General features: G+C 44.9%; 1 protein-coding gene across 1 annotated transcript in view; it reads left to right on the top strand.

Moving 5' to 3' along the window:
* Stab2 (stabilin 2) overlaps window positions 1–25650 on the top strand; it is a 154639-nt gene that overhangs the window by 21509 nt on the left and 107480 nt on the right. The window contains exons 6-15 of the mRNA XM_026398214.2: window positions 3795–3890; window positions 8771–8896; window positions 9727–9923; window positions 11526–11659; window positions 15057–15190; window positions 16663–16745; window positions 18445–18594; window positions 20039–20182; window positions 20736–20792; window positions 20938–21063. Of these exons, the coding sequence (XP_026253999.2) occupies window positions 3795–3890; window positions 8771–8896; window positions 9727–9923; window positions 11526–11659; window positions 15057–15190; window positions 16663–16745; window positions 18445–18594; window positions 20039–20182; window positions 20736–20792; window positions 20938–21063 (1247 nt within the window). The remainder of the gene's footprint in view (window positions 1–3794; window positions 3891–8770; window positions 8897–9726; window positions 9924–11525; window positions 11660–15056; window positions 15191–16662; window positions 16746–18444; window positions 18595–20038; window positions 20183–20735; window positions 20793–20937; window positions 21064–25650) is intronic.

Genomic DNA, 25650 nt, shown 5'->3' with positions numbered 1-25650 from the left:
GATTGGAAACTTAACCAGGATGCAGGAAAAAAAAAAAAAAACTCCATATTCTAAAATCCAATAGAAGTTTCTGTGATGATGGAAATGTTCTATTTTTGCACTATTCAATATGGTAAATTGTTAACCACATGTCTACTGAGCACCCGAAACATGGCTAATAACTGAGGAACTGAATTTAAATTTCAGTTCACATGACTTAAATTTAAGTACCATGCATGGCCAGTGGCCGCCATATTGAAGTCAGACTGGCCTGAGTGTGAAATCACCCCAACTGCTTTGTGACCCAAGGCAAACTATTTAACCTCCTTCAGCCTTCCTCCTCTGTAAAACAAGAGTAGGATTTATATAATGGAGTTTCCACAAAGCAAAGCTCCATGCAGCATATCACAGACACGAGCAATGGAAGCAAGTATTAAGTGAGGACAAAACCAATCCAACACTGAGCAAGCCACCAAGGAATGAATGGATGATAGATGGGTAGATGGATGACTGACTTGAAGGCTGCTCCAGTGGGCAAGGACCAGGGGCACTTGCAAGCCCTTTCAGCCAGGCGTCCACTGGGTGCCACTGTTGTTCCGTCCAGTCCAGCGTGGTGCTGGTCCTGGGGAAGTGGAAGCAGGCCAGCTGTTAGGTGCAGTCTATTTTTAACGCTGACTTCCCCTGCTGCCAGAGCACTCTCCTTCCAGGCCCCTGATTGGTTAGGGATGAGTCAGAGCTGCTCCAGCCAAGGGCTTTCACCTCCACTGCCAGTGCCCTCGGCGCTCAGTGCTCCCAGGAAGGGCAGAGGGCAAAGCCCTTGACATGACTCCTGAGTCAACACCACATTGTTGATGAGTGGCTAGCATTTACTGAGCACCTACTGTGTACCAGGCAGTATAGATTGAGGTCTCCCATACACACTCCCTTTGGAGCCTCAGTACACCTCAAATTAGTGTCCTCATGCTGCAGATGAGGAGCAGAGGTCATCTGAGGCCACGCTGCATTATGGGGGCAGAGGCAGGATTCAACCCAGGCGTCTGGCTGATTTAACCCCTTACAGCTGGATTTTGTCCTCACTGAGCACTGCACCCATCTGCCCCTGGTGAGCATTAGACCCCAGGTAGGTGGGATCATAGGGATAAGATTAGGTCCCTATCCCAAGGAGCTGAAAATGAGAGCAACAATTATACACTGGGAACACAGGAGATGGAGCAGCTCATCCCACCATGGGAGATGTCTGCACCCTCCTCTGGCCAGAGTGACCTGGCTTTGACCACCTTAAGGTCACACCACCTGAGTTTCATGTGTCTCTAGAGATTTGCTGAGGCCCATTCACAGAGCACCAAGTGCTTTCAGCAATTATCTGGGAATCCCTGGGCCACTTACTTTTCCTTCCCAAGGACACTCTCTTGGCACTGGCTGGTAGCTCTGCACTGTGGCGTCAGTGGTTTTGGAAGGCCGCCTGTGCCAGGTCAGTTGATCTAGTGCAGAGCCGGCAGTGGAAGACAGGAAGGGGGGAGGCTCGCGCCAGGATCCAGGGCCCAGAGCACGCAGCCAGGAGGGCAAGTGTACCAGGGAGGACAACACGTGGGGCTAGGACCTGAGTCACCATTCCACCCACCTCCTGTGCCTCCACCCTCCTCCACTGGCTAGTGGCAGCCTTGAGACAAAGATCAACCCAGAGGCATATTTATATACTTAGTGCCTAGTACAGAGCCTGCCACCAGGCGGGAGCTGAGTAAATTTTTTTTTATTGAATTGAATGTAATTGCATCAAGTCCCTCATAGTCCACCCCTGTCCCCACTCCAGTCATCTCCAGAGCCAACATGACTTCTCTCCAGGGCTTATCTATTCTAAAAACTATAGCCCTGGGCAACATCGAAGTGCTTTGCTAAAACAGGAACAGTGAAGGCAGACTGACAATTGCAAAACCAATTTAATTATCCAATTCTTTGGGTAAGACCTTAAGCTGGTTCTCTCCCATTTTTTCCTAATCTGTATATACAAGGGTATTAATGATTATCACTAATAATAATTATTATTACTAATAATTATTATTAATACAAGGGTATTAATGACACCTACCTCACACAGTGCTATGAGCATTAAATTAGATAATGCATGCAACGAACTTGGCAAAATGCCTGCTAGAAGTAAGTACTCAATAAAAGGAAGGATAGACCCAGGCCTAAGGTGAGGTGCGTGGGGGATATACCTCAAATGCAGAATTCAAGAAGGAACCAAAAAACCCCATCAGTAATCAAGACAAATAATCACATTAGTTTCCCAGGGTAACTGAAACAAAGCTCATCAAACTAGGCGGTTTATGGTCTCCCTTCTCTAAGCTAGAAGTTCAAAATCAAGGTGCTGGCAGGCCATGCTCCTTTTGGAGCTTCTAGACGGTTCCTCCCCACCTCTTCCAGCTTCTGGTAGCCCCGGGTGTTCCTAGACTGTGGCAACCTCACTCCCTCTCGGCTTCCATCTTCCCAAGGCCTCCTCCTCTGGTGGGTCTTCATCTTCTCAGAAGGACAAGGTCACATTGGACGAAGCGCCCACCTCTTCCAGTATGACCTCATCTCAACTAATTACAGATGAGAATCCTATTTCCAAATAGGGTCATTCTGAGGTCCTGTGCTTTAGGACTCCACCATATTGTTTTGGGAGACAAAATCAGCCTAGAGCAGTGATCATATAAAATTCCTGAACAAAACATCAAACTGTTAATCAAAGGCAAGATTCGACTCTCCCCTTGGGTCACCCTGCCTCGCCCTCCCCATCCTGATCCCGGCCCTGCCAGATGTGTCCTTCTTTAAACTTTAGTCGTCTAGTTGATCCCGCCAGTTACCTGGTGACGAGTTCTGCTCCCTCACGTGTTGAAGCAGGACATCAGAGCAGCAGGCGGAGGCAAGCATATAAAGCAGGGTTTATTTAAAAAGGGGTCACATGGACTTCTGCCTCTCCCAGGAGGGGGAAGGGGGCCATGGCTGGTATCCTGGTATCCCAAGAAGCGAGGTGTTCAGCCTTTGGATGTCTTAGGCTTTCTTTGTTCTCCTGCTCTCTTCCTCCTTCTCCTTCTCCTTCCTGCATAGGTGACTAGGCCCAGGAAATGCTCGGTGTGGTGGCCAAAGGGTGGGAAACAGGTGGGCTGAAGGGGAAGGGCAGGATGGAGCAGCCCAGGACACATTAACAACTTCACAACTCGGTGTAGGGAGGGACAATTCCTGGGACAGGTTACCTTAACCAAAGGTGGGAGCAGGGGCAGGTTATCTCCATAGGGTGGAGGAAGGGCTCTGAAGGCTTTCAGTCTCTCAGGGGGCAGTCTCCAACTTCTGGGCCTCGCTCAAATTGGCCTCCTTGATCTGACCTGACTCCATTTGCCTGTCTATACCGACTGCCTGTCTGATTCTGGCTTCATAGTTATGGCATTGTCCTAAGAAACTGTTAAAGATACAGAGTGAAGGAAGGCCTGCCAAGGTGTTCCAGTCTAATAAGGGAGAAAATAGACGAGAAAGAAATAGGCAGCCCTGACAGCTGTCCCCTGGCAGAGGGCCTCCTTGCCCTCAGGAGGCTGTGATGATCCCCTGCTGACCGGAAGCATTTCACAAATGTCACCACCAGACAAGGACTCACGACAGAAATCCTAGGCATCATTATCTGCAAGCTGTACATTGAAACATGGAAGGAAAGATGAAGCCCAGGTTTAAACTAGTGTCTCAGGAACTTCAAACCCATGGTTTCCTCCATCTGCCTAAAAACACGACCTTCGCAGAGCCTTTATATCCAATCATGAAACTCGCCCCTTTTCTGCCTGCAGTGTGCAACTGTGTGCATGGCGTGTGCAACAGGGGACTGGAGGGCGACGGGACCTGCGAGTGCTACTCCGCCTACACTGGCCCCAGCTGTGACCAACGTAAGCACTGCCAGCTTCCTTAAGGCTGCGCCAGACCAAAGGGGCACCGGTGAGGTGTACACGGTCCAAGTTTGCATCCATTACTGGGGTTCTACAGGGGGTGGCGCAGCACCTCGTCTCACTGGAGGAAACCAAACTTGAAAAAGGGAAGCAACAAGGGAAGAGAAGAAAGGAGCCGAGGGTGGGGAAGGGGGGAGCACTGACCAGTGGTCCAGGAGGTGGAGCCCCAGGAGAGGGTGGAGGAGAGAACAGAGAGGGAGGCCTTCTCCCTGCCGGGAAGCCAGCAGAGGCCATTGCTACACACTACTCAGCTAGTAAAGGAGATGAGACAGAGAGTCTCAAGGGCAAAATACATTCGCCACCAAAGGGGGAGGAGACAGAGGCTCGCCAAGGCCAAGTGACCCGCCAAAGGTCACAGAACTAGTAGAGAAGTGGGATTCCCATCGTTAGAATCCACAGGAAATTCTCTAAACAGGCTATTACACTGGGTCCCCTTAGGAGAGAGAAGTCACAGGGCCATTGAAACAAGGGAAGCTGACTATGAAAATTAGTAAACTCTGGTAGAAGAGTAGCTGTAGAAAAAAAAATGCCAAAAGATCTCTAGGGGTGCTGGGGCATAACAAAGAAAGGAGAAACTTGGAGAGAAGTGGCCATCAGCAAGCCTGGAGTCACACCTTGTTGAAGAGGGTATGGTGGCAGAGAAGTTGGCTGTTTGGCCCAGGCCAGCATTCGACCAGTCACCTAGCAGCTAGCAGGCACAGACAACTCTACAGGGCACTGGAGAGCTGAGGCTGGTGGGCTAGGGTGCAGAGGAAGTGGGGGGTGTGGCCTGGAAGATGCAGGGTCTCTGTGGGGAGGGCCAGGGGAGGTGGTCGCTGGGTCCAGGCCAAGAATGCGAGGTCACCAAGAAACGGTGCAGGCTGGGTGCACAGCTAGGGCAGAGCATCCTTGAACAGAGGATGCAGCTGCAGCAGTCGCAGCACAGCTCTGCGCCCTGCATCAAGAAGAGGACCAACTGACTACGGCTATGTCCCGCCAGCGCCCTCTACTGGCAAAGCTTAACATCTCTCTATAAAGGAGAAGCCCACAGGTCTGGACAGGATGGCAGAGCAGGTTCTGAAGGGTAAATGTGGAGCTGAGAGGTTAAGCACTCAGGCTGACCACTTACCTTATCCACTGGATTTTATAATATAAATTTATATTTATATTTAAAATTTATATTTATGATATAAAATTCCTCCTATAAAGTGGAAGCCTCAGACAAGGTTGGAATTCAACAACTGCAAACTAATTAAGCCGCGGTAACAAGGTGAGTAAAATCCAGCCTATGCAATCTCAGGGGGAAGGTGCCCTGCTCTGGCCTGGCGGCCTCCCTGCCCACTGCTCCTGTCACTGTCCAGTGAGATGAGCAGAGATCTTCTCGGTAAGACAGAGACCCAGGCCAGAAGGCAGCCTAACAGAGAACACTCTCTAATTTGCCTCCCAGTGCAAAATTATTTCTGTCAAGTCAAAAGATAAACAAGATACTGAGACAAAAATGTTTGCAATTCACATGACAGCTGAAGTTTTATGATAAGATGAATTCTATGAGCCAATTTTGAAAATAGGTCTAAGAGCAGCTAATACTCAGAATATGAAATGAAACCCATTTAAAGGATCATAACCCCCCCCCCAAGAAATCCCACAATACAAATTAAAGACATATTGAAATAGAGAGGACATTCTGGGGGTTCTGTTTGGGTTTGGTCTCAATTTTTTCCCAATGTAGTAATCTATTCTATGCCTATGCGAAAAGTGACATTGGCAGTGTGGACTCCTACAACCTATGGGGTTGCGTTCTAGGCATGCTTGTAGGATGCTAGGCTAGCTTGCATTCTAAGGCATGCTTCTAGGATGCTGCTGTGGATTCACCCTGGAGGAAAAGGAGGGCTGTGTACATGTGCATGCAGGGGAAGAATATATGTTCAGAGAAATTCATGGCAGTATTGTTTGTAAAAAATAAACAAACTGGGGATAACTTGAACATTGAAATTGGTTGAATGAATTCTTATACATCCATTACTAGTTAGGATAATGCCAGTTGCTATAAGAAATAAACACAAAAGTTCAGTGGCTTAACACTATGGCTCCAAGACTACACACCAAGGTGCCCCTATATATCAAATCAAGTGTCCTGGTCACCATTGAAGATTTTAAATTGTTGAGGGGAATACAGTTATATGTCTGCTGGATACCACAGGAACTTCTAGCTTGAGTCAACTAGTGATTCCAACTTTTGGTCACACTTCATTTCTTTCTATGACATTATGTGCCTGTTCGATGGATACTATGATAAAAAAAAAAAAAAGTGCCAGATAAACATCCAAGATGAGAATGAGAATGTTGGTTAAGTCTGATGCCAAGGTTTAAGAAATTGTGCAAGAGGCCCAACAGATCATTTGTAGTTGTTTAGGAATGAAATGGAGATACTTTTCTTTCTATTTATCATATTACTTTTCACAATGGCTACTAAGTTCTTAGGACATAAATAGTTACTGAGTTCTTTGGCTCTGGGCTACATCAACAGAGCTATTAGGTATATCTTTGTGAGTAGAGGCATCACCCACAATTATTGAGGCACTAAAGGCACCATGAGTGGAGACATTGGGGAACCTCTGGCTGAATACAACAGAGACAAAATTCTCAATCTGTGACTAATGTGGGTGACCTTGCTGGTGCCAGCTTGATGCCACATGGTGATTGGGGCTCCAGATCTTTCCATCTTGGGATTCTTCCATTCTCTGGCTCCTCTGAGTGCTTTGCCTCCAGCCACAGAAAGGAAAGGAGAGGGCAAAGAAGGAGAGGGTGAAGTGCAGAAAATACCTAAAACTTCCACTCGTTTCCATCCATGCAAACGAGTCCCATGAGCCCACCTGGATGCAAAGGAGGGTGGAAAGTGTCATCCCACGGGGTAAGATGCTTCTGGGTACTATTTCTCCTTTATGGGAGGGGTGGAAGGATATGCTCTGAGCCTGTGGTTCAACAGGCTGCTAATGGGAGACAGGTCTCCAGGAGTCCCACATCTGTGTGCATCTTGAGAGCAACACACTGGGTACCCTTCATTCCATTCATCTTTTCCAAAATGTTAGTATTTTGAAATCCAACCTTTTTGCCTGCTCTGTCATAATGAAGATGGTCGTCACTAGTATTTCTCCTTTTGCTAATCAGCAAGATATGGAGGCTTAGCAATAGAGGGTGCCAGAGGAACAGTGGAGGAGAGGAGCAGTTTTCTTTTCTTGCTTCCCGTGTAGCTCATTGTCCTGAAGAACAACTTTTCTCCTTCACTCAGTCCCATACAGATTCTCCAGTGCCAGGTCACTGCAGAGATCAGCTTTCTCCAGCACTTGGACACTGAGCATCATCCATTGCTTGATTCAGGCAATGATGGCACAGCCAGGAGCCCCAGACAGCACAGGCCCGGGCCCAGCTCAGGGTGTCCTGCACCCACTCTTCTCAGCCACATGCACATCCAGGGGTCTGCAGAGCTGGCCACCTAGAAAGCCAGTCACCACACCTTCATGGTCCAGAGCTGCCCAAGCCACACATAGGTGTACACTACACTTCAGGGAAGGTGGCTTCATAGTTCCTAGTTCCAGTAACACCCAATGGCCAGTAGTTTTCCTAGGAACTTAATGAATTATGAAGCTTGGTTTTTCTAAGAGGACAGTCTTCCTGGCGCCCAAGAAGGCAGATTTCCAATAAGTCTCATAATCGAAAAACTTCAGAAACTTCTCCTGGCAGTGACCAAGGCCATGCCCTTTCCAGTGACATCTGGATCTCAGCCCTAGAAGGAGGGAAGTTCCCCCTCAGGTACTCATCTTAGTCCTAGGAAAGTAGTTTCTCTTTGTATATGTGCCATTCCTTTATTCCTTAGAATTCTTTGTTAACTCTTACTGTCTAATTTTTCATGACTCCAACTCTTCATTCATAAATTGTTACAGTAAAACTTCTCCATTCAAATCATTATGTGTCTAAGCCCTAAATAATACATGGCCCATTATTTAAAAAAATAATAATAATAATAACTCAGAAGCTCTGCTAAAACAAAATTCATTCTATTTTTGATGTCAATCTGACCCTCTTTGTGTCACCCTGAGGGAACTGGGCTTGGATAAACTGCTGAGACTGGCTAATGCTCCTGATATGAGTAATACCTGTCCTTCATCTCTGACCCAGGAGTCTCATATCTTCTACCGGCATCCACAACACTGCGTCAGCCCAACTTGTTAGCCTTGCAAATTGGCCAATATGTCAGCCTCTTCATAGTCCTCAATAGCCATCTATGTTACACTTGTTTTATGAAATATTATACAGTTATTAGAGATTAAGGTAGATCCTTAAAGACTTCCACAATGTGTTGTTGAATCAAAAATCAGATTGCTAAGTATTTTAACAGGATTACATAAAATCATGTAAATAAGTTTATTTTAAAATGTCCTATATTGACCATTGATATTGGTTACTTTGGGAGTAGGACTGGAGAGTGAGATTTTTTGAAAAAAAAAAAAAAATTAGTTCCCAGCAGCTCTGGAGGCTGAGGCAGGAGAATCACAAGTTCAAATTCGGTTGTAGCAACTTAGCAAGGCCTTTAAGCCACTTAGTGAAACCCTGTCTGAAAATAAAAAATTAAACAAGAGCTAGGGATATGGCTTACTGGTAAGGCACCTCTGGGTTCAATCCCCAGTAACAGGAAAAAAAATAGTTTTTACTTTGTATATTCTATATTTTTAAAATTATGGCAATGAGTCTGCAATATTTTAATAGAAGGAAGCACTGAAGATTGGGATTTTCTGAAATGGTTCTTCTACTCATGCAAGTGCCTCAACAATCTTTCTGTCCAGCCATCCCCGAGTGTGCGGCTTTACTGTGCCCAGAAAATTCCAGATGTGCACCTTCCGACGAAGACGAAACCAAACTAGAATGCAAATGCCTTCCCAATTACAAAGGCGACGGCAAGAGCTGCGAGCGTGAGTAGATTCTCAACCCACCGGCTCTTGGCTGCGATGTTTGGGTGACTTAACAGGAAAACAGAAACCTCACAGCCTCCTCCATATTAACACGGCCACCACTTCTACTTCTCCCGTGTAGCTCAGTGTCATTTATAAAGAGCACCAGGCAAAAAAGTCACACGTGGTAGAAATTGCCTTTGATAAAACACAATTTCTCCTATTATCCAAGCCTATTTATAAATTTTCAGATCTTTTTAGATCAATACTAGGGTAAGATGTAGTGCTTCTTTTTTAAATTTTTCTTCACGTGCCTATTTTGCGTACGAGAGGCTGACTGTATACCTGTTAAAAAGACGAGCTCCGCAGCCAGGCTGCCTGGGTTCAAATCCTAGATCTGCCTTTCACTGACTACCTGACTGTTAACCTGCTTGTGCCTCGGTATTTCTATCCACTCAAAGCGAGTGATTATGGTCCCTTCTTTAGAAGATTGGTGCAAAGATTAAATGAGTTACTATGTGGCAGATGCCTTGGACCCAGGACCCAGGGCTTACTATAAATTTTACAAGCATTAGTGTTATCTTTCCTGCTGTTTTATATTTAATTTCACACTTAATATGGCATTACTATTATATTAGTCCACCTCTGGAGTTGCAATTTCTGATGGTCATATGTAAATCTATCTGGTGGAGGAGGGGAGGGCAGAAGGATGAGATGAATGTTTCTCTCTTAAAACTGCTTAAATTTCCTGCGTGGCTCTGACACCCTGTGACCCAAGCTCCCTCCCAGCTCAGTTTTCCTTCTGCACCCCGATGTGCTCACTGCCTCTCATTTTGTCATTGCCTCTCAAGCCATCAATCCATGTTTACAAAACGTCTGCCATCCTCACGCTGATTGCACATACCTGGGACCAAATCAGCACACCTGTACCTGCAAAGACGGCTACCGCGGGGACGGCCACGTGTGCTTACCGGTGGACCCCTGTCAAACTAATTTTGGAAACTGCCCTATCAAATCCACGGTGTGCAAATACGATGGGCCGGGACAGGTGAGCTGTAGGCACATGGAACTGATGTGTCTAGAAGTGGGGCAACCCAACCAAGGTAGCCCTGTGCCATTGGTTTATTTGTCTTTCATGCTTCGGTTTTTCCCTTTGATGCTAAATTTCGGCTTCTTCTCCAAACAGTCCTCAGTGTGCTCAGGGGCTGATCCCCGAGGTTCCCCACCCAGTCTACCCTTCATACTCAGGCTTTTCCAGTTCCCAGTGTCCTGTGCTCTCATTCATCACAGTCCTAGATGGTGATTGACAAAATAAGCACATAATTCAAAGTTAGATTAACAAGCCCGCCTTAGTTAACCAAGACTTGTGGGCATGTGATTGACTTTCACCTTCAATCATCCATCCTATGTCTTTTTAAGTTAAAGGGGGGCTCTCAGAGCCAAAAATACTCTGTTGCAAAGAGGTTAAAACTGATCAAATGTTGACGGCACTGGCAGCTGCAGGGAGCATTGGGACATCCTAGGGTGAGATGTTGCCCTATAAATCACATTGCAACCTTGACTGACAAAAATTGTCCTTGTTAGGAGATCTTGGCAAAGCATTCCAGTTGAAAGAGTCCTATCCCTCATACCTCAAATACTTGATGGGTGTCTCCTGTGTCCAGGGCTACAAATCCAGTCCTCAACACAGAAGGATATTGCTGCTCAAGAAGGAGGAAAGGTTCTGTGTCCAGCCCAAACACAGCCATGGTCCCCTGCAGTCCACCAGCACCCCATAAGAATGTACCTGGAATTCTCTACAGAGAATTTGCCATCTCTCTCCTCCAGGGAGAAAGAAGGTGTCATATAACAATTTCACTAATGATTCTGAGGCAGGTTTGCAGAGAAATTCAAGGGGATAAATCCTCATCCTCATCCTCAAAATGAGAGCCTTTATAGAAAAAGGCATGTTATGTCATGAATGACAGGACCTTGGGAGTGAGATTGAAAATGTGCCTTGTCTCTTCAAAAATGGGTCCCAAGGTAGATCTTCAAGTCTTAGAAGCCCTCTGTTCTCCACCCATGGTTCCAGAGAAGCACAGTAATATTTCAATCTGCATAATTCTTTTTTGGGTTGTGGGGTGGCTCTGCATATTCTAGAATGTTTAACAGCATCCTTGGTCTCTAGAAACTCCATCCTCCTCCCCATGTGACAATCAAAAAATGTCTCCAGACATTGCCATTGCTATCTGAGTTGGAGTCAAAAGACTCCAGGTTTTATTCTCCAGATATTATTCTAGAACAATAATACCTCCCATTTGATTGCCAATCTCCACTCATCTATAGATAATCAAAAAATAGTGATTATGTAGCCAGAGATGTCAAGGGTAAGAAAATTGAAGAGCTTTATACCCAAGGGGTATGATCTTCCCAACAGGTAAGATATGTAAACATGATTTCTATTTCTGGATACTTTGGCAAATTTTTATGAAGATTTTTTAAAATTTAAATAAATAAATCTTAAATTTTTATTAAGATAAAAAAATTTAAGCCCACTCCTCAGACCTAATTTAAATTAGCTTTCATGGTAGAATAAAGGTGTGGATCAAAGAATGGCAGCCAATGTGACTAACTAAGATCCAATTTGTCTTTCTCTCCCTGCCTACTGAAGTCTCACTGCGAGTGTAAGGAACATTACCAGAATTTTGTGCCTGGAGTGGGGTGCAGTATGATCAACATCTGTGAATCAAATAACCCCTGTCACAGGAATGCAAACTGCACCACCGTCGCACCAGGCCAAACCGAGTAAGTCTTCTCAGTTCCACCACCATCTTTTCCAAGTCGTGAATGTGGTAGCCATTCGATTCAGTAAATCTGTGTTTAGTGAAAAAAAAAATCATTCCATGATTATTTCCTTGATAATAATGATAAGAACATTCCAGAATGTTGACCTGGCCTGATACCATGGTAGGAAGTGGTCAGAACAGAAGAAAATCACTATGACTGGGATACAGATGGCTATTGAGCTCGCAGGAATCTGACCTCTGTGCGCATGCCTGTTTCCTCGCATGCGAGATATTACGTGTTAGTAGAGCAGAATGAGGACTTTGGAAAGCAAATAAGCATGACAGGTATTTCCCAGCCTCTGGGTTTCAGAAGAAGGGTTTTGCTGTGGTGAGAGCATTTCTGTGAAAGTTCCTGATGCACCTACCAGATGTGTGATCTTGAAAAAATGGCACCTACCAGATGTGCGGCCTTGAGAAAATGGCACCTTCTCTCTGGGCGAGGGGCAAGAGAGGAGAAGGGCATCACTGTCATTTAACTCAACTTGGCTGAAGGGAAATGGGCCCAGGCTGAGCAGGCAGATGGTAACCAGCATGGCTTACATTCCAACCGCACACAAGCACAGTAAGCAGCAGTGAAGTGTAGGCTCTTGGCATGGTAGTGACACTGGTGACATTCGATGTTTTTGTAGGATTGTACAGTTCTGAAGGCTAGAAGGCTGAGATGGGCATGGTCAGATTCTGGCGAGGGCCCTCGTCCAGGTCGCAGATGGCCACCTGCACATTCATGGCCTCCTCACATGGTGCAAAGAGATGGAGAGTCCTCTGGGGTCCCTTGTATAAGGATGATAATTCCTTTCACAACCTAATTCATTACCTTCCCAGTTCCTGAAACCATCACATTGAGGACTGGGATTTCAACATGTGAATTTAGTAAGAAATGCAAACAACCAGTTCGTTGCACCAGTCTTCACATGTGCCAGGGTATTCCCAGCCCCACCCCTTATGTGTGCTCTTTCTTCTCCTTAGAATATCCTCCAACACATACACCTGCCTCCTGTGAGTGAGGCAAACACATTCTTCAACCCTGAGTTCGAGGTAGCCCCTCTTCTAGGATAACTCCCCTGTCCACCCATTTGCTCCCTCTGGGCTCCCAGAGCAGTCCAGGATGCTTCTCTCCAGAACTGTGATACAAACACAGGGCTCCAGCTCTGCCCCAAGAGGCTGCATGATCATGAGATTCTCTGCCTTTGTGTCCTCATCTAAAATGAGGTTCAGAACACAAATGAAGCTTGTTAAATAAGATACCATAGTGAGGCCCTTAGATGAATCCCTGGCCTAGGAGCTACTGACTGATAGATGTCAGCCCCATATTGTCATCACTGATCTCGGTCCCCAACTAGAATACAAGGAGGTCCATGTCTTCTTCATCTTTGTTGTGACAACTGTTGCCGGTTAAAACAATGAAAAAAGTGAGAGTTCGGAGGAACCTGTGAATCAATGAAGGTGAACTGACCAACTATACAGTAACTAGCTCTCCTCCAGCACAAAACGAAATCAATTCCAACTCATAACTTATGAAATGCAAATGGCTTACAGGTGTTCTTTAAGCCTTACAACAGCAGACACTGTGAATGAAAATCCACTTTACAAAGGAGGTTGGACTGTGAATGTTCCCTGGTCCAGCGGAGAATATTCAAGTCAGAAAATTGTCTCATAAAACCTCAGACTTTGGACTGAGATTTAAAATTAAAAATTGAAAATATTTATGTCTCATGCATTCCCTTCAGCATTGAGGCCATTGAAATAGACTTCCCACTTTATACAAAACAGACCACGGGCCTCATGACAACTAAAGATACTGTCCTCATATTTTGTGGTTGGTAAAGGTTTCAAGTCTCAATGTTTACGGTCGTCTTCAAGTGCAGCTTACGTAATTTATACCAGGATTCACTTTCAGTGGTGACAAATAGATTGCTCCCAGAGTTGCCAATCTCCTCTTCCCTTTATGCCTTAAATTAGCTTAGGGCAGAACTTACAGAGAAGGTTGACGTCTAAGTGAGAAACCGTTTTTATATTAAACAGAGTGTTTCCCAGATTACTGCACCTTGGCAGTGGCTCATAACAAGGTTTTTCAGTCTCAACAGAATAGATGTTTCTGGCAGAACAATCCTTTGTTGTGGGTGGCTGGTCTCTGCCCTGTAGATATTTAGAAGCTTCCCAGCCTCTACTGACCAAATACCAAGAGATCGCCATCCCCACATGGCAACAAAAATTGTCTCCAGACCTTGCCAAATCTTGCTTGGGAGCAAAGTTGCCCTTGGTCTAGAGTCACTTCTTTATAAAAGCCCCAAGGTCTAAATCAGTAAATAATCTCCCAATTACTAGTCCATCTGAGAGAGTCATAGGTGTCCTTCCAGAACTAGCATAAATATCACTTTCTCCTAGAGGTGTCCCTGAATTAGTCCCTCCATCCCCCATAGCATCTATTCAGTCGTCACCAGACTTGAGGGCAGAGAAATCAGTTAGGATGCCCCTGCAGCAATCCAAGCAGAGGGTGATAGGCCTCTCAGAGATCAGTTCCATGAACTTGTTGAAAATAGATTTGCCACGGGACCATATTTAGAAGCACAGTTGGGTTAGTGAGCTTGTCGTCATTTTTTGGAACACTCTTCTACACATGAGTCACATCCGTGGTATGGTTTGGCTAGTTCTCTATTTAATTTGATTCCTACGGATTGTACAACTATTAACTAAGCACCTATTATGGATCTGGTCCTTTGCTACATCCTGGGATTACAACTGTGAATCATGAACAAATACCGAAAAAAGCCCTTACCCATGCTCTTTTCTCAAACTAGGTAGGTAAGCAGATATGGATCACATAACCAGATAAGGGTAAAATTTGCAGGTGCTATTGCCTCTATAGAGAAGAGCTACAGGGTACCATGAGCGTATACTTATGGGAACCCTGATCTATGGGGGAGAGAGGGCCATTGAGAAATCTCAGGAAGGGAGTAGGGGAAATGTATTCTAAGCAGATCAGTAGTTCTGAGCCTTCACTGTCCTATAAACTTTGGTAGCTTTTTCTAATTTAGGGGTTGAGCAGTGGGACCCTAGAATCTCTATCTACAGGAAACACTCCAAGTGAAACAGGGTTCATGTTCTCTTGATCACACTTTGAAAAATACTGAGATAAAAGCATATGAAGATATCTACTGTTTGCAGACAGGCATAATGTATTAAAGACTCCGTTCTGGAAGGCCCCTGGATGTTAGGGGCTGCACTTGAGTACTGTCTCATGGCTGCATCCCTCCTGGTCTCTTCCCAATCCACATCTGTGACATGAGGTGTTGGACTGTGTGACCTCCACAGTTCATGGCTCTGACCCTGAGAACGTGTTTTCATCCTCTATGCAGATGCACTTGCCGGAAAGGTTACGTGGGCGACGGCTCGACGTGTTATGGAAACATCATGGAGAGACTCCGAGAACTCAACACTGAACCCAGAGGAAAATGGCAAGGAAGGCTCACGTCTTTCATCTCACTCCTGGGTACGCAGCGATGGCTATGGATGCTCCATGACAGCTGTCATTTGGGAAGGACACCTTCGAGACACACACATGCCTAAGGGAATAGGCAAAGCTGGTCTCCTTGGACCAGCCCCTTAGCTAGGGATCACGCATGTGAGAGAGTAGGAGCAGACAGCTATTTCCAAGGAGGTGGTTCTTTGCCAAGAGATCTAGCAATGCAAGAATTAGCAGGTGAAAAGCTGAGGCTAGGGTCCTGGGGTCACCATAGAGTGACTGACCTACAATTACAGGGAAAGCCACTGATTTCCTTGACTTTATGCCTCCTTTAAATAGGAACAAAGGTCATCAGGCAACACTGGGGGATAGAGAGTGAGCCCCAGAGGCAGCATCCGTAATCCTTAGTGGAGATGTCATTTGAATTTTGGAACAGTCATGGTTATACCTACCCTCAGCCCAGAAGCCACTAATTGCCTATAGTGACCAATCCTCCCCTAGCCTCCCAGGTGGGGTGGCAGTCTACAACACCCTCATGCATTTGCGAATGCCTTCTAGGGACTATACCCCATGTCCCCTTGGGAGTTAACTATTATAGCTAACCGCAGATTGGACCAGGCTTCCAGTTAAACATCAGTTTGGCCAATCGATAAAAATAAAAAACAGTCTTGAACAACCAACAGAAACCTTCAAATATCAGCATTTATATTAGAAATTACCAGTCCTGGGAAGAACACAACTGAAGAAGTAAGGATGGGTCAGTGCTGGACTCATAAATCTTAGTGTGACTCCTGCATAAATGTCCTGCTCTCTCCAAGGCCTCCCAAGGGGAGTCCAGCTGAGTCGTGACTTGGGCTTCCTCTAAGGACTCTTAGACTCTCAAGTGGAGCAGATAGGGTATCAGAGTGTCCTTTGCGGACTGGGCCCTCAAATGTCACCCTGAAGAGAGTCCTGCTCACCTCTCACCTTCCCCATTACAAAGTGCTAATCCACGCTGCCTCCTGGGCAAGAACACAGAGCTTATCCGGATGTCCCAACATCCCCAGGGTGATGGATGCAGGCTGGCTACATAATTTGCAGGGCCCAATGTAAATGAAAATCTGAGGTCTTTGCTCAAATAGTGGGCATTTCAGGATGACAAAGGCAGAACATGAAACTGGCATGGGGCTCTTTTGACATGACCCTAGGGCTGCATCTTTGCTCACTGAAGTGACAACAGCTCAGAAAGCCCAGAGAGGTGGTCAGGGGCCTTGGGGTTGTCAGAGGGTCTTAACATGCCTGACCTGCTCCTCCTAGATACCCTTGAAGCTCTTAGACAGTTGTATGAGCTGTGTCGGAGACAAGGCTTCATGGCGCCTTGCATTTGCTTAGAAAGGGCTGTCACAGCAATGAGAACAGGGAAGGGTCAGGGTGGACCAGTCAGGGCACAGAACCACAGCATGATTTACCCTCTATGTGCCACTTGGTGTTTTCTTTCTTTGAACATTTCTTCTCCTAAGACAAAGCTTATGCCTGGCCACTGAGTAACCTGGGACCTTTCACCGTGCTGTTGCCCTCAGACAAGGGCCTGAAAGGATTCAATGTGAGTATTTGAAAGAACCTGATCCTGAGGGTAATCACGGGAAGCGTGAATAGGCAGTGTCTTCTTCAATTGAAGTGGGAAACCTTGATTAAAATTAAATCTACTAGAGAGGAGCATGGTGGTTTGGGATAAAAATATTTTTTTATTTTTAACTGATGCATAATATTTGTACGTATGTATGGAGTATAGTGTAATCATACTTGGGTACATGTATATAATACATAAGGATCAAATCAGGGCAATTAGAATTTCCATCTCTTTCAACATTTATTATTTGTTTGTCCTGCAAAGTTTTAGATTCCTCTCTCCCAGATTTTTAGAAAATATTCTAAATTGCCATCAACTCTAGTCATCCTACTATGCTGGAAAACACTAGAACTTTTCCTCCTAGCTGACTGTATTTGGGTACCCATTATCCAACCTCCCTTTACTCCACTGCCCTCTACCCTTTCTAGCTTCTAGACAGCACCATGGTGAACTTCCACATATGAATGAGAACATGTAATATTGGATAGATTTCTTAGTGAGGGATCCTTATAGAAAACACACAAATTGTAAGTATACAACTCAATGAATTTTCTCAAAGTGAAAGTACGTGTACATGCAGAGAGACAATGACCAGCTTTCCAAAGGTCTCCTTGGGCCCCCCATTCCTATCATTACCCCTTAAGATAATCCCCAAAGACTCTTCAATGTAGTCATGCAAGAAAAAAAGAAAGAGTTCTATAATGCAAAACTGCTCATGTCCTGTAGGAAGAGTTAAACTCAAACATTCGTTAGGTATTTGTGTTCTTTTAAAATCATCATAAGTGGTAACAGGGGTAGGAGAAAATGAAGAAAAATTCAATGTGAGCAGCTATTATTTGAGTTAATGTCATTCAGTGGAGCTGGTTGGAGGGGCCCTATCATGCATGATGCTACCAATGAACTACTTCTATTTGGTTTAATGTAAGTAATGAAGTTGCTGAGTTGGATAAAAATTAGGTTATCTTAATCCAAGATGTTTCACAATAATAATTTTTGCTGCGTTGAATCAAACACGAGTATGTTCTAGGCCCCCTTCCCCTGACACCATCAGCACTCACCTGTGTGAGATAAGTCTGTCTACTCCTGACCTCCAGAGGTGTCCTCATGTCTCCTCTGTTGGAGAGTGGAGCTGGTGAATATGGCATGCTGGCCACTGTGCAGGTGGTCTCTCATTTAATATAGAAAGTTTGCACAGAGGTAATAAAAAATAGTATCTGCTGGTTGACTGTTGACTATGTAGTAGTGACAAGATATAGATTTGGTCTGGTGGGCTTCAGAAATCTTTACTGTTCAAATGCATCCTCAATCTTGCTTACTCTCTTCAGTCTCTCATGCCTGTCCTCTTCTTGGAGGTAGATTCCTTGGTCCCTGTCACCAACCTGCTCCTCCTGGCCCCGCTGACATTCTTTTCCCACCACGTCAGTTTCAGGCCTGGAGCAGCCTCCCAGGTTTGGTAGTATACTGGGCATGACCCCCAACTCTCCCAATCACCATTGTCTTTGAGGGCTGGCCTGGGGTGGCCGTGCTCATGCAAGGTCCTCTGTGTCTGAAAGAGCCCAGGGTGCATGTTAGGTGCACTGGCCTTGATATCTTTGGTTCTGAAGAAGGCCCAGCACGCATATCAAACTCATTTTTTCCTTCAAATGGCAGTCAAAAAGTCCCTTTTTCTTAGATGAAAGAGCTTTTGATGGATATTGAGGCTGCTCGGTATTTTGTAAAACTGCACGTCATCGCTGGGCAGATGAGCACAGAGCATTTGAACAACACAGACACCTTCTACACCCTGACCGGGGCGTCGGGGGAAATCTTCAACAGGGATAAGGTGAGAATGTCTCTGAGTTTCACACACAGAACTCAATTGTCCTCCAAGCCAACGCCCGTGGGCTTCTTGTTCTTTGTGTTTGGGATTTGCAAAAGGTTACAAGAACGCCTTCCTTGTCCTTGTTTTTGTCTTCCTATGTAGGAAGAAGTGAACACCCTGGTCAGGAAGGAAGGGGCGGGCTGTTTTGTAAAGGGGGCGGCAAAGGGTTTGATTCGGTCTGGTCCAATTTAGTTTTCGAGGCCCTCATCATTCAGCTGCCAGCAGGAAGACAAACTGCTGTCAACCTGTTTTCTGGAAACACAATCACAGAGCCCCATCAGCATTCCTCTTGCGAAGGAAATGGGCTGTTTGTTTTAGATTGCTGGGATTCATCCATCTTCTCCAGCTTGGCATTCTGTCTCTCAATGCTATTAGTTCTGGGGTTCTTTTGTTTTGTTTTGTTTGTTTAACAAAACCACCCTGTCCCCTTCACAAATAACTCTTTTTGTGAATCCACTTAGTGGGGGTAGTGGGGGAGGTGATGAATCAACAGAATGTGCATGTGTGGGCTGTGGCCTGTTTTACATTCACATAATGTCAACAGTCGTGGATCACTGAGAGTTCTTTCCACACTAAGCACAGGGTTGAATCTTATTGGTGTTACATAAGGCTCAGACAACCTTGTGGGAGAGGTCCTAGCCTAATCCCTGTTCTACCTGTGGGAAAGTAGAGAGATCACACAGTAAGCATCAGAACCAGAGGTTCACATGTGGATCTGCCGGACTCCAAAGCCCACAATCTTAACCACACTGTAAATCTTAACCAGTGTAAAGATGGATGGGTGGATGGATGGATTGATGGATGGATGGATGGATGGTAGGTAGATGGTGGAATAGATAGATAATATATAAATAACACATATGAAGAGGTGGCTTCCTTTCTCACATGAACATGCATCATTCATTTTTTTTCAAAAAATATTTACTAAGTCTGTAATTTATGGGAATCACATGGAAGAAGGAATGAGCTTTAGTTATTCATTCAACAAATATTTTTATTGTGCACCTTCTCTGTGCAACATACTAAAGTAAATGATACATTTACAGTAAATTGCTTAGTGGATGACAGCCAGCAGCTGCTTCAGAACACAGGTTTAAGCTACTGTTTAAATAACGAATATTTGCATAATAATGTGGTTGATCTTGCAGTTTATTGGAGGAAAGCATTATAATACCTTATCCACATTAGCCTGTGATTATCACCAATGATTTTACTTTATCTCATTTTATCTTAACAAAAGCCTCCACTAGATCAACCAAGCAGATACATCTGCCCCATGTTAGGTTATGTGACTTATCCAAAGTCTCACAGCCAATAAATGGCAGGACTCAAGGACTTGAGACTTCTAGTCCAGTGCTTACTCCTCCCAGAACACTACATCCTTTATCTTTCTTTGGAATTTTAGGACAATCAACTAAAGCTTAAACTTTACCGAGGCAAAAAGAAAGTAAAAATTATTCAAGGGAACATAATCGCTTCCAACGGGCTGGTGCACATCCTCGACAGAGCCATGGACAAGATAGAGCCCACATTTGAGAGCAACGTCCAGGTGAGCTATTCCAGGTAAAAGTGGTGTCAGCCCAAATGCAATCCTGTGTCTCCCTGGAGAGTCACCTCCAAGAAGAAAATGTCAGCACTATGTGCTTGTCCTTCATTCTACTAGAGGGATCTCAGCAAAGAGAGGACGGGATGACGTGTCTGTTTGCAATAGAATACTGAGTGTTTCTGCAGAGAGACAGAAAGGCAGGAAGTATGTATACAGGGAAAAATCTTGATTTTTTTTTTTTGCCTCTTTTATGTAAAAATATCAATCAGCTCAGTGCATGGAAATGTATTCCTCATTCATTACAGAGAAGAGCAGTTATTGTCATGATGAAATTTATTCCTTTTGGCCTGTCTGACGATGGCCAGAAGTTGCTTCAAAATACACAGGAGCAACTATTGAAATAACCATAAACATTTGCAGAGTGTATGGCAGTTGACCATGTGTGTCCACTCTTACACATAAACTGTAATCCATCTCTTAATGTTAGGATTTATATTTCCTAAACCTCTTTATTATTTTTTTTTTACTAATTTGTAAACAAAACATCTCCTTCCAGCAAACCATAATGACAATGCTGCAACCAAGATACAGCAAGTTCAGATCTTTGTTGGAGGTATGTCCCTGTAGTGACTTTGCAAAAACCATTAAGTCCTCTGTCAAATTAACCAGGATCTCAACTATAAATGCTTTCTAAAGAATTGCTTTCAATATTTTTCTGAGCTAGGTCACGGATACAAAATTTCATTTCTCAAATGCAGGAAACCAATGTGGGACAGGCCTTAGACAAGGATGGGATTGGTGGACCGTACACCATTTTTGTTCCAAGTAATGAAGCATTGGATAACATGAAGGAAGGCACGCTCGATTACCTCCTTTCTCCAGAGGTATCGTATCCTACTTACGCTGATAGCATTGTGTCAGTATCACTGTCCCAGTATCCAGACAGGCTTTTTCTAAACTAGGGGTAGCTAAAACGTAGCACATGTATGCCCACCACCCTCCCACAACCAAAGCAGATATCACTAATCAACCACAGCACCCTGGAACTGATTCTGGATGTGGCTTTAGTCTCCTCAGTAGAATTTTAGCTAGCTATGCTCAGTCCATTTAACTCAACAAGGGAAATAAAATCTACTGCCAACCCTGGGTCTAAATGACGGTTTGATTTGTCCTGGCTTTTCTAATGTTTCTCAGTATAAAATCAAGACTCTAAGTTCCCCATAATTCTAAAATCACTGAGAGCATGATGCCTAAAGTAGGCCATTCAGGCCTAGGCCAAACGGTCGGTTAGTGTTATTTTTTGGTGGAACAGCCTTACCTTTTTCTTGCATTCCTCTCTCTCCATCGTAATCCCTTCATTACATACACCGGCCTTCGATTTGTTACTGGAGGTTAAGAGCTGTGCGGTAATCTTAGGTCCTTGGGTATGATGCCTAGGATCAGGGCAATTCCGGGGCAAAGGAACAGAGTTCAGCAAGGCAGGGATGGCAATTAGAGCAGCTGTATTGAATGAAGGCAGGGAAAAGAGAAGTGAGATACCTATCAGAGAGAGGGGCAGGTGGATGAGCCAGGGAGCAAGATGAGTCAAAATGATTAGGCTTTGGGCTTTTGTTAGGATAGGGGTGGAGCTTTCAGTGCACAAAACCTTGGAGTGCAGGTAGCCATAGAGCCTCTTTGGGCCCTGGGCTTGGGCAGCAGCTGCCTCTCTAGGGGAAAGCATATGCCTGCACTGGGTAAAAACTGGGGGCATGCACCTGCATACTTCTGGCCTTTCTGGCTTAGCACCCCTGGTAGAAAGTCATATCTGGTCAACTGGCCCTTGAGCAGCTTGTGGGTACATGGGCGACTTTGAGAGCACAAGTCTTTTTTTTTTTTTTTTAATAATGCATAGTGAGGTGGAGCTAATTTTCTTTAATACCTTTATATGATTTATATGTGGTGCTGAGGCTCCAACCCAGTGCTCACACATGCTAGGCAAGCACTCTACCACGGAGCCACAACCCCAGCCCAGCATAAGTCTATGGAGAAGGGAGATGGGTCCTCTTTATGGAATGTGGGATGGGGGGAGACTGAGGTGCCATTTGGTGGCTCTGAGTATTGTGCCCTCTTTTCTAAGACGAACGTCTTCCATAGCCCACCCACACCAGGGGAGAGGGGTGATGTCCTCACGGCCTTCCATGATGGGCACTGAGTCCTCTGGGTCCATTGCCTGTCAGCAGCCCTTTCACAGCTGCCCCTGCCTCTTGTCCCCCACCCCCTCTCCCATACCTGCTTCCCTCTGGCTAACCGCCTACACCAACAAACACTGTCACATTTCCCTCTGGAAGGAGACTATTGACTTCTTTACATAAGGGTATAGGTGACGGAAACCATGAGAGCATTTCCTCTCCCAGGAATAACAGCTATATCCTGAGGAGAAGGGGAGCTGACTATGGAGTTTTGTTCAATGGACGACAAGTGGTGGGATTACAGGGAGGGCCACAGACTTCCTTCCAGGGCCCTGAAATCATGCCGCCATCTTGGCAACGGGGCCGGACTTCTCTACTCCGTATAGATTGATGCTGATTATAAAGAATGGGAATGGAGAGGGCTCTCCAGACTTTCACAGTCGTGACTGAGTGTTAGGGTGACCTTAGTGCAGTTAGGAATCACCTATGGAGCTTGTTAAGGAAGCTGGTTCCACAGTCTCAACTTCAAGCACTGTGACTAGTCACACCAGAGGAGGCCCAGAAAGAGACCTGCTGGTCAAAACCCATATAATTGCAAAAGTAGACCCTGTCTATGCTGCTTTTTGCACCCTGAAATTTGTTTCTTTTTTTGGTTTGAAGGTCTAGTATTCTTTCTAGAATACTTTCAGATATCTACAAGGATGTCTCACTTTCAGAAAATTCAGAATTTAAAATATATATAGGTAGGAAGGTAGGTAGATAGATGGGTAGATAGATGATAGATAGAGGGGATAATCCGAAGGTGTTTCTAACATTGCCAACAAGGGCTCACCACATGAAAGGATTTTCTGTGAGTTTCCATTGAGAAAGTCAAATCTCCCCAGGGTCTTCTATGGGATGTTATTTGAAATAAATAATTCACACTCAAGTTTTCTGAGAACTTGCTATTGATGAAAAACTGTTACACCTCTCTCTAAAGCTCACACTCAATTTAAAGTGAACTTAAAAAAAAGTAATATTGTTCTCCTGGGAAATTATTAAAATTCTATAGTTATATGACCTCCTTGATGTGGCATTTTTAAAAATAACAGATGAGTTCTTAAAGGCACCTAATCCAGTACACTTAAAGTTAAAATAAAACCTTTTATCTAGAACAGAAAAAAAATTACCCTTCCTTCTTTTCTGTTAGGGTTCTTTTTCAGAAAGTTCTTCTTTCCCTCCTTCCTTGAAACTGCTTCCCGTGACAACTGGAGCTGATTTTTTCAGGCTCTCAAGGGTGAATTGGTGTCTCTCTTTCCAGCTCTGTTCAGTGAGATCACATTGGTAGCTTCCGTGTGAATATTTACACCACAGAAATTGGCCAACACACACCACTGCTCCTGGCTGTCAGCATGGTTTTTCTCAAAGGCAATATCTTTCTGCCTATGAAGATTATAAAACTTCAGGCCTCTTTGTTCTAATTCAGAACAGGTTTTCCACTTAGTTTCTAAGTGAGGAGTGGAATGATTATTCCTGCCTCTTCCTCAGGTCTTGAGCCTGCACGGGTTAAAATTTCTCAGCCTGTGGGAAGCTCCTTTTCTTTCCATCCTCTTAATACATCCTTTAGTTTTATCTTCAAGGAGGAATCTCAGCGGGAGCCAGTAAAAATCCCCATCAGCTCTACCAATGAAATGCAAAATAAGCTGCTTTCATTAGAAAGAGAGTTTCTGATTCTGATTTTGGAATGCTGTATTTCCAGTGTATATTTCTCCCTGAAGCACAGTTTCAGTCTTGAAACCATTCCATCCCTGCAGAGAACATGGTTACTGACTACAAGCCCTGGTTCATTCTCATCTCAGAACTAGACAGAAATAAATGCAAAGGGAGCCAGAGGTTTGCCTTTCCAAATTCACAGACTCCTTGCAAGTAAAATAAAGGGGGACAAATTTACAAAGTCCTAGAACATACTAATAACATGGTAGAAGAGCTCTTCTCTACCTCTGGCATCAAAGGACTTGGGGTTTATTTTACCTGAAACTGCAGGAGGAAGTGAGTGTCCTCATAAGGGATCTAATGCCTGGTACCAAAAATGCTCTTGGACAATGGCAGGTAGAAGCATATTGTCAATTTGAGCTGGGTGGCACTGACAGCCCAAGCCAGGCAAGGCCCCAGGCACACACAGGGGTGGAAGTAATGCTGATTGATTTCTTTGGTCCTTTTATTCTTCTCTTCCTTGTAAAATGGACTCAACACCAATGAATTCTTAGGACTTTAAAAGTGGATTATTCCATTGATAAATTCTTTACTATAGAAACAGAGGACTAGAAGGGACCTACACCAGTCCTTTTATTTTGCAGGCAAAACTGAGACTCAGAGACTAAATGACTTGCTCAAGGTCACACAGAAGCAGAACCAGGATCAGAATTCAGGTTTCTAAGGTCCAGCTCAGAGGGCTGGATTCAGCTGGACACCTCCCTCCCCTTTTCATTTATGGGCAGAAGAGCGTACTGTGTGCCCTCACTGTGCTGGCTGGGAGCAGGGTGACGATGAGCTCGACACACCCAAGTTCCTGCCTCTCAGGAGTTTGCAGTCTACTGTAGTCCGACATTTCTCAGCACTGCCCATTGTGTCCCACCCTTTCTGCCATGGGACACTGGAGCTTGAAATAACACTGCTTCTGCCTGCAAGCCCCATTTCTGGGCACTATGGAGAAGTTGAGAGTCAAGCTGACACTCTCTCAGGGTCACATAGTTACAGAATGAGAGCTACAGAAAGCATCACTTCCAGAGCTGGCTAATCGGGGTCCATTTCAGCATTCTTATTGGTGACCCCATCCTGTTCCTGATGTTATTGGTGCATATATATATATATATATATATATATATATATATATATATATGGCAGCCATATCATTTATCCTCCACACTAGCACTCTTTTGAGAGTAAATAAAGCCACCAGGACAATAGGCGTAAACCAGGGTTGTGCCAGACAAACCAGGCTATGTGGTCACATATATATTTTAGTCAGCTGTGTCTCTGTGACTAATATGCTCAGCAAGAACAACTTAGAGGAAGAAAAGTTCATTTTGCTCCAGGTTTCGGAGGCTCAGTCCATGGTCAATAGACTCCATAGCTCTGGGCCCAAGGTGAGGTAGAACATCATGGTGGAGGGGCACAGTAGAGGAAAGCAGCTCTGCACATAGCAACCAGGAAGCAGAGAGAGAGCTTCGCTCACCAGGGACAAAATATAAACTTCAAGGACAAGCCCCCAGTAACCTACCTCCTCCAGCCACACCCTACCTGCCAGTCCCCCAGTTAATCCAT

This window comes from Urocitellus parryii, chromosome 5 (genome assembly GCF_045843805.1).
Source record: "Urocitellus parryii isolate mUroPar1 chromosome 5, mUroPar1.hap1, whole genome shotgun sequence".
Taxonomy (NCBI): domain Eukaryota; kingdom Metazoa; phylum Chordata; class Mammalia; order Rodentia; family Sciuridae; genus Urocitellus; species Urocitellus parryii.
Note: the sequence above shows the minus strand (reverse complement) of the source record. Positions and strands in the feature narration are given on the sequence as shown.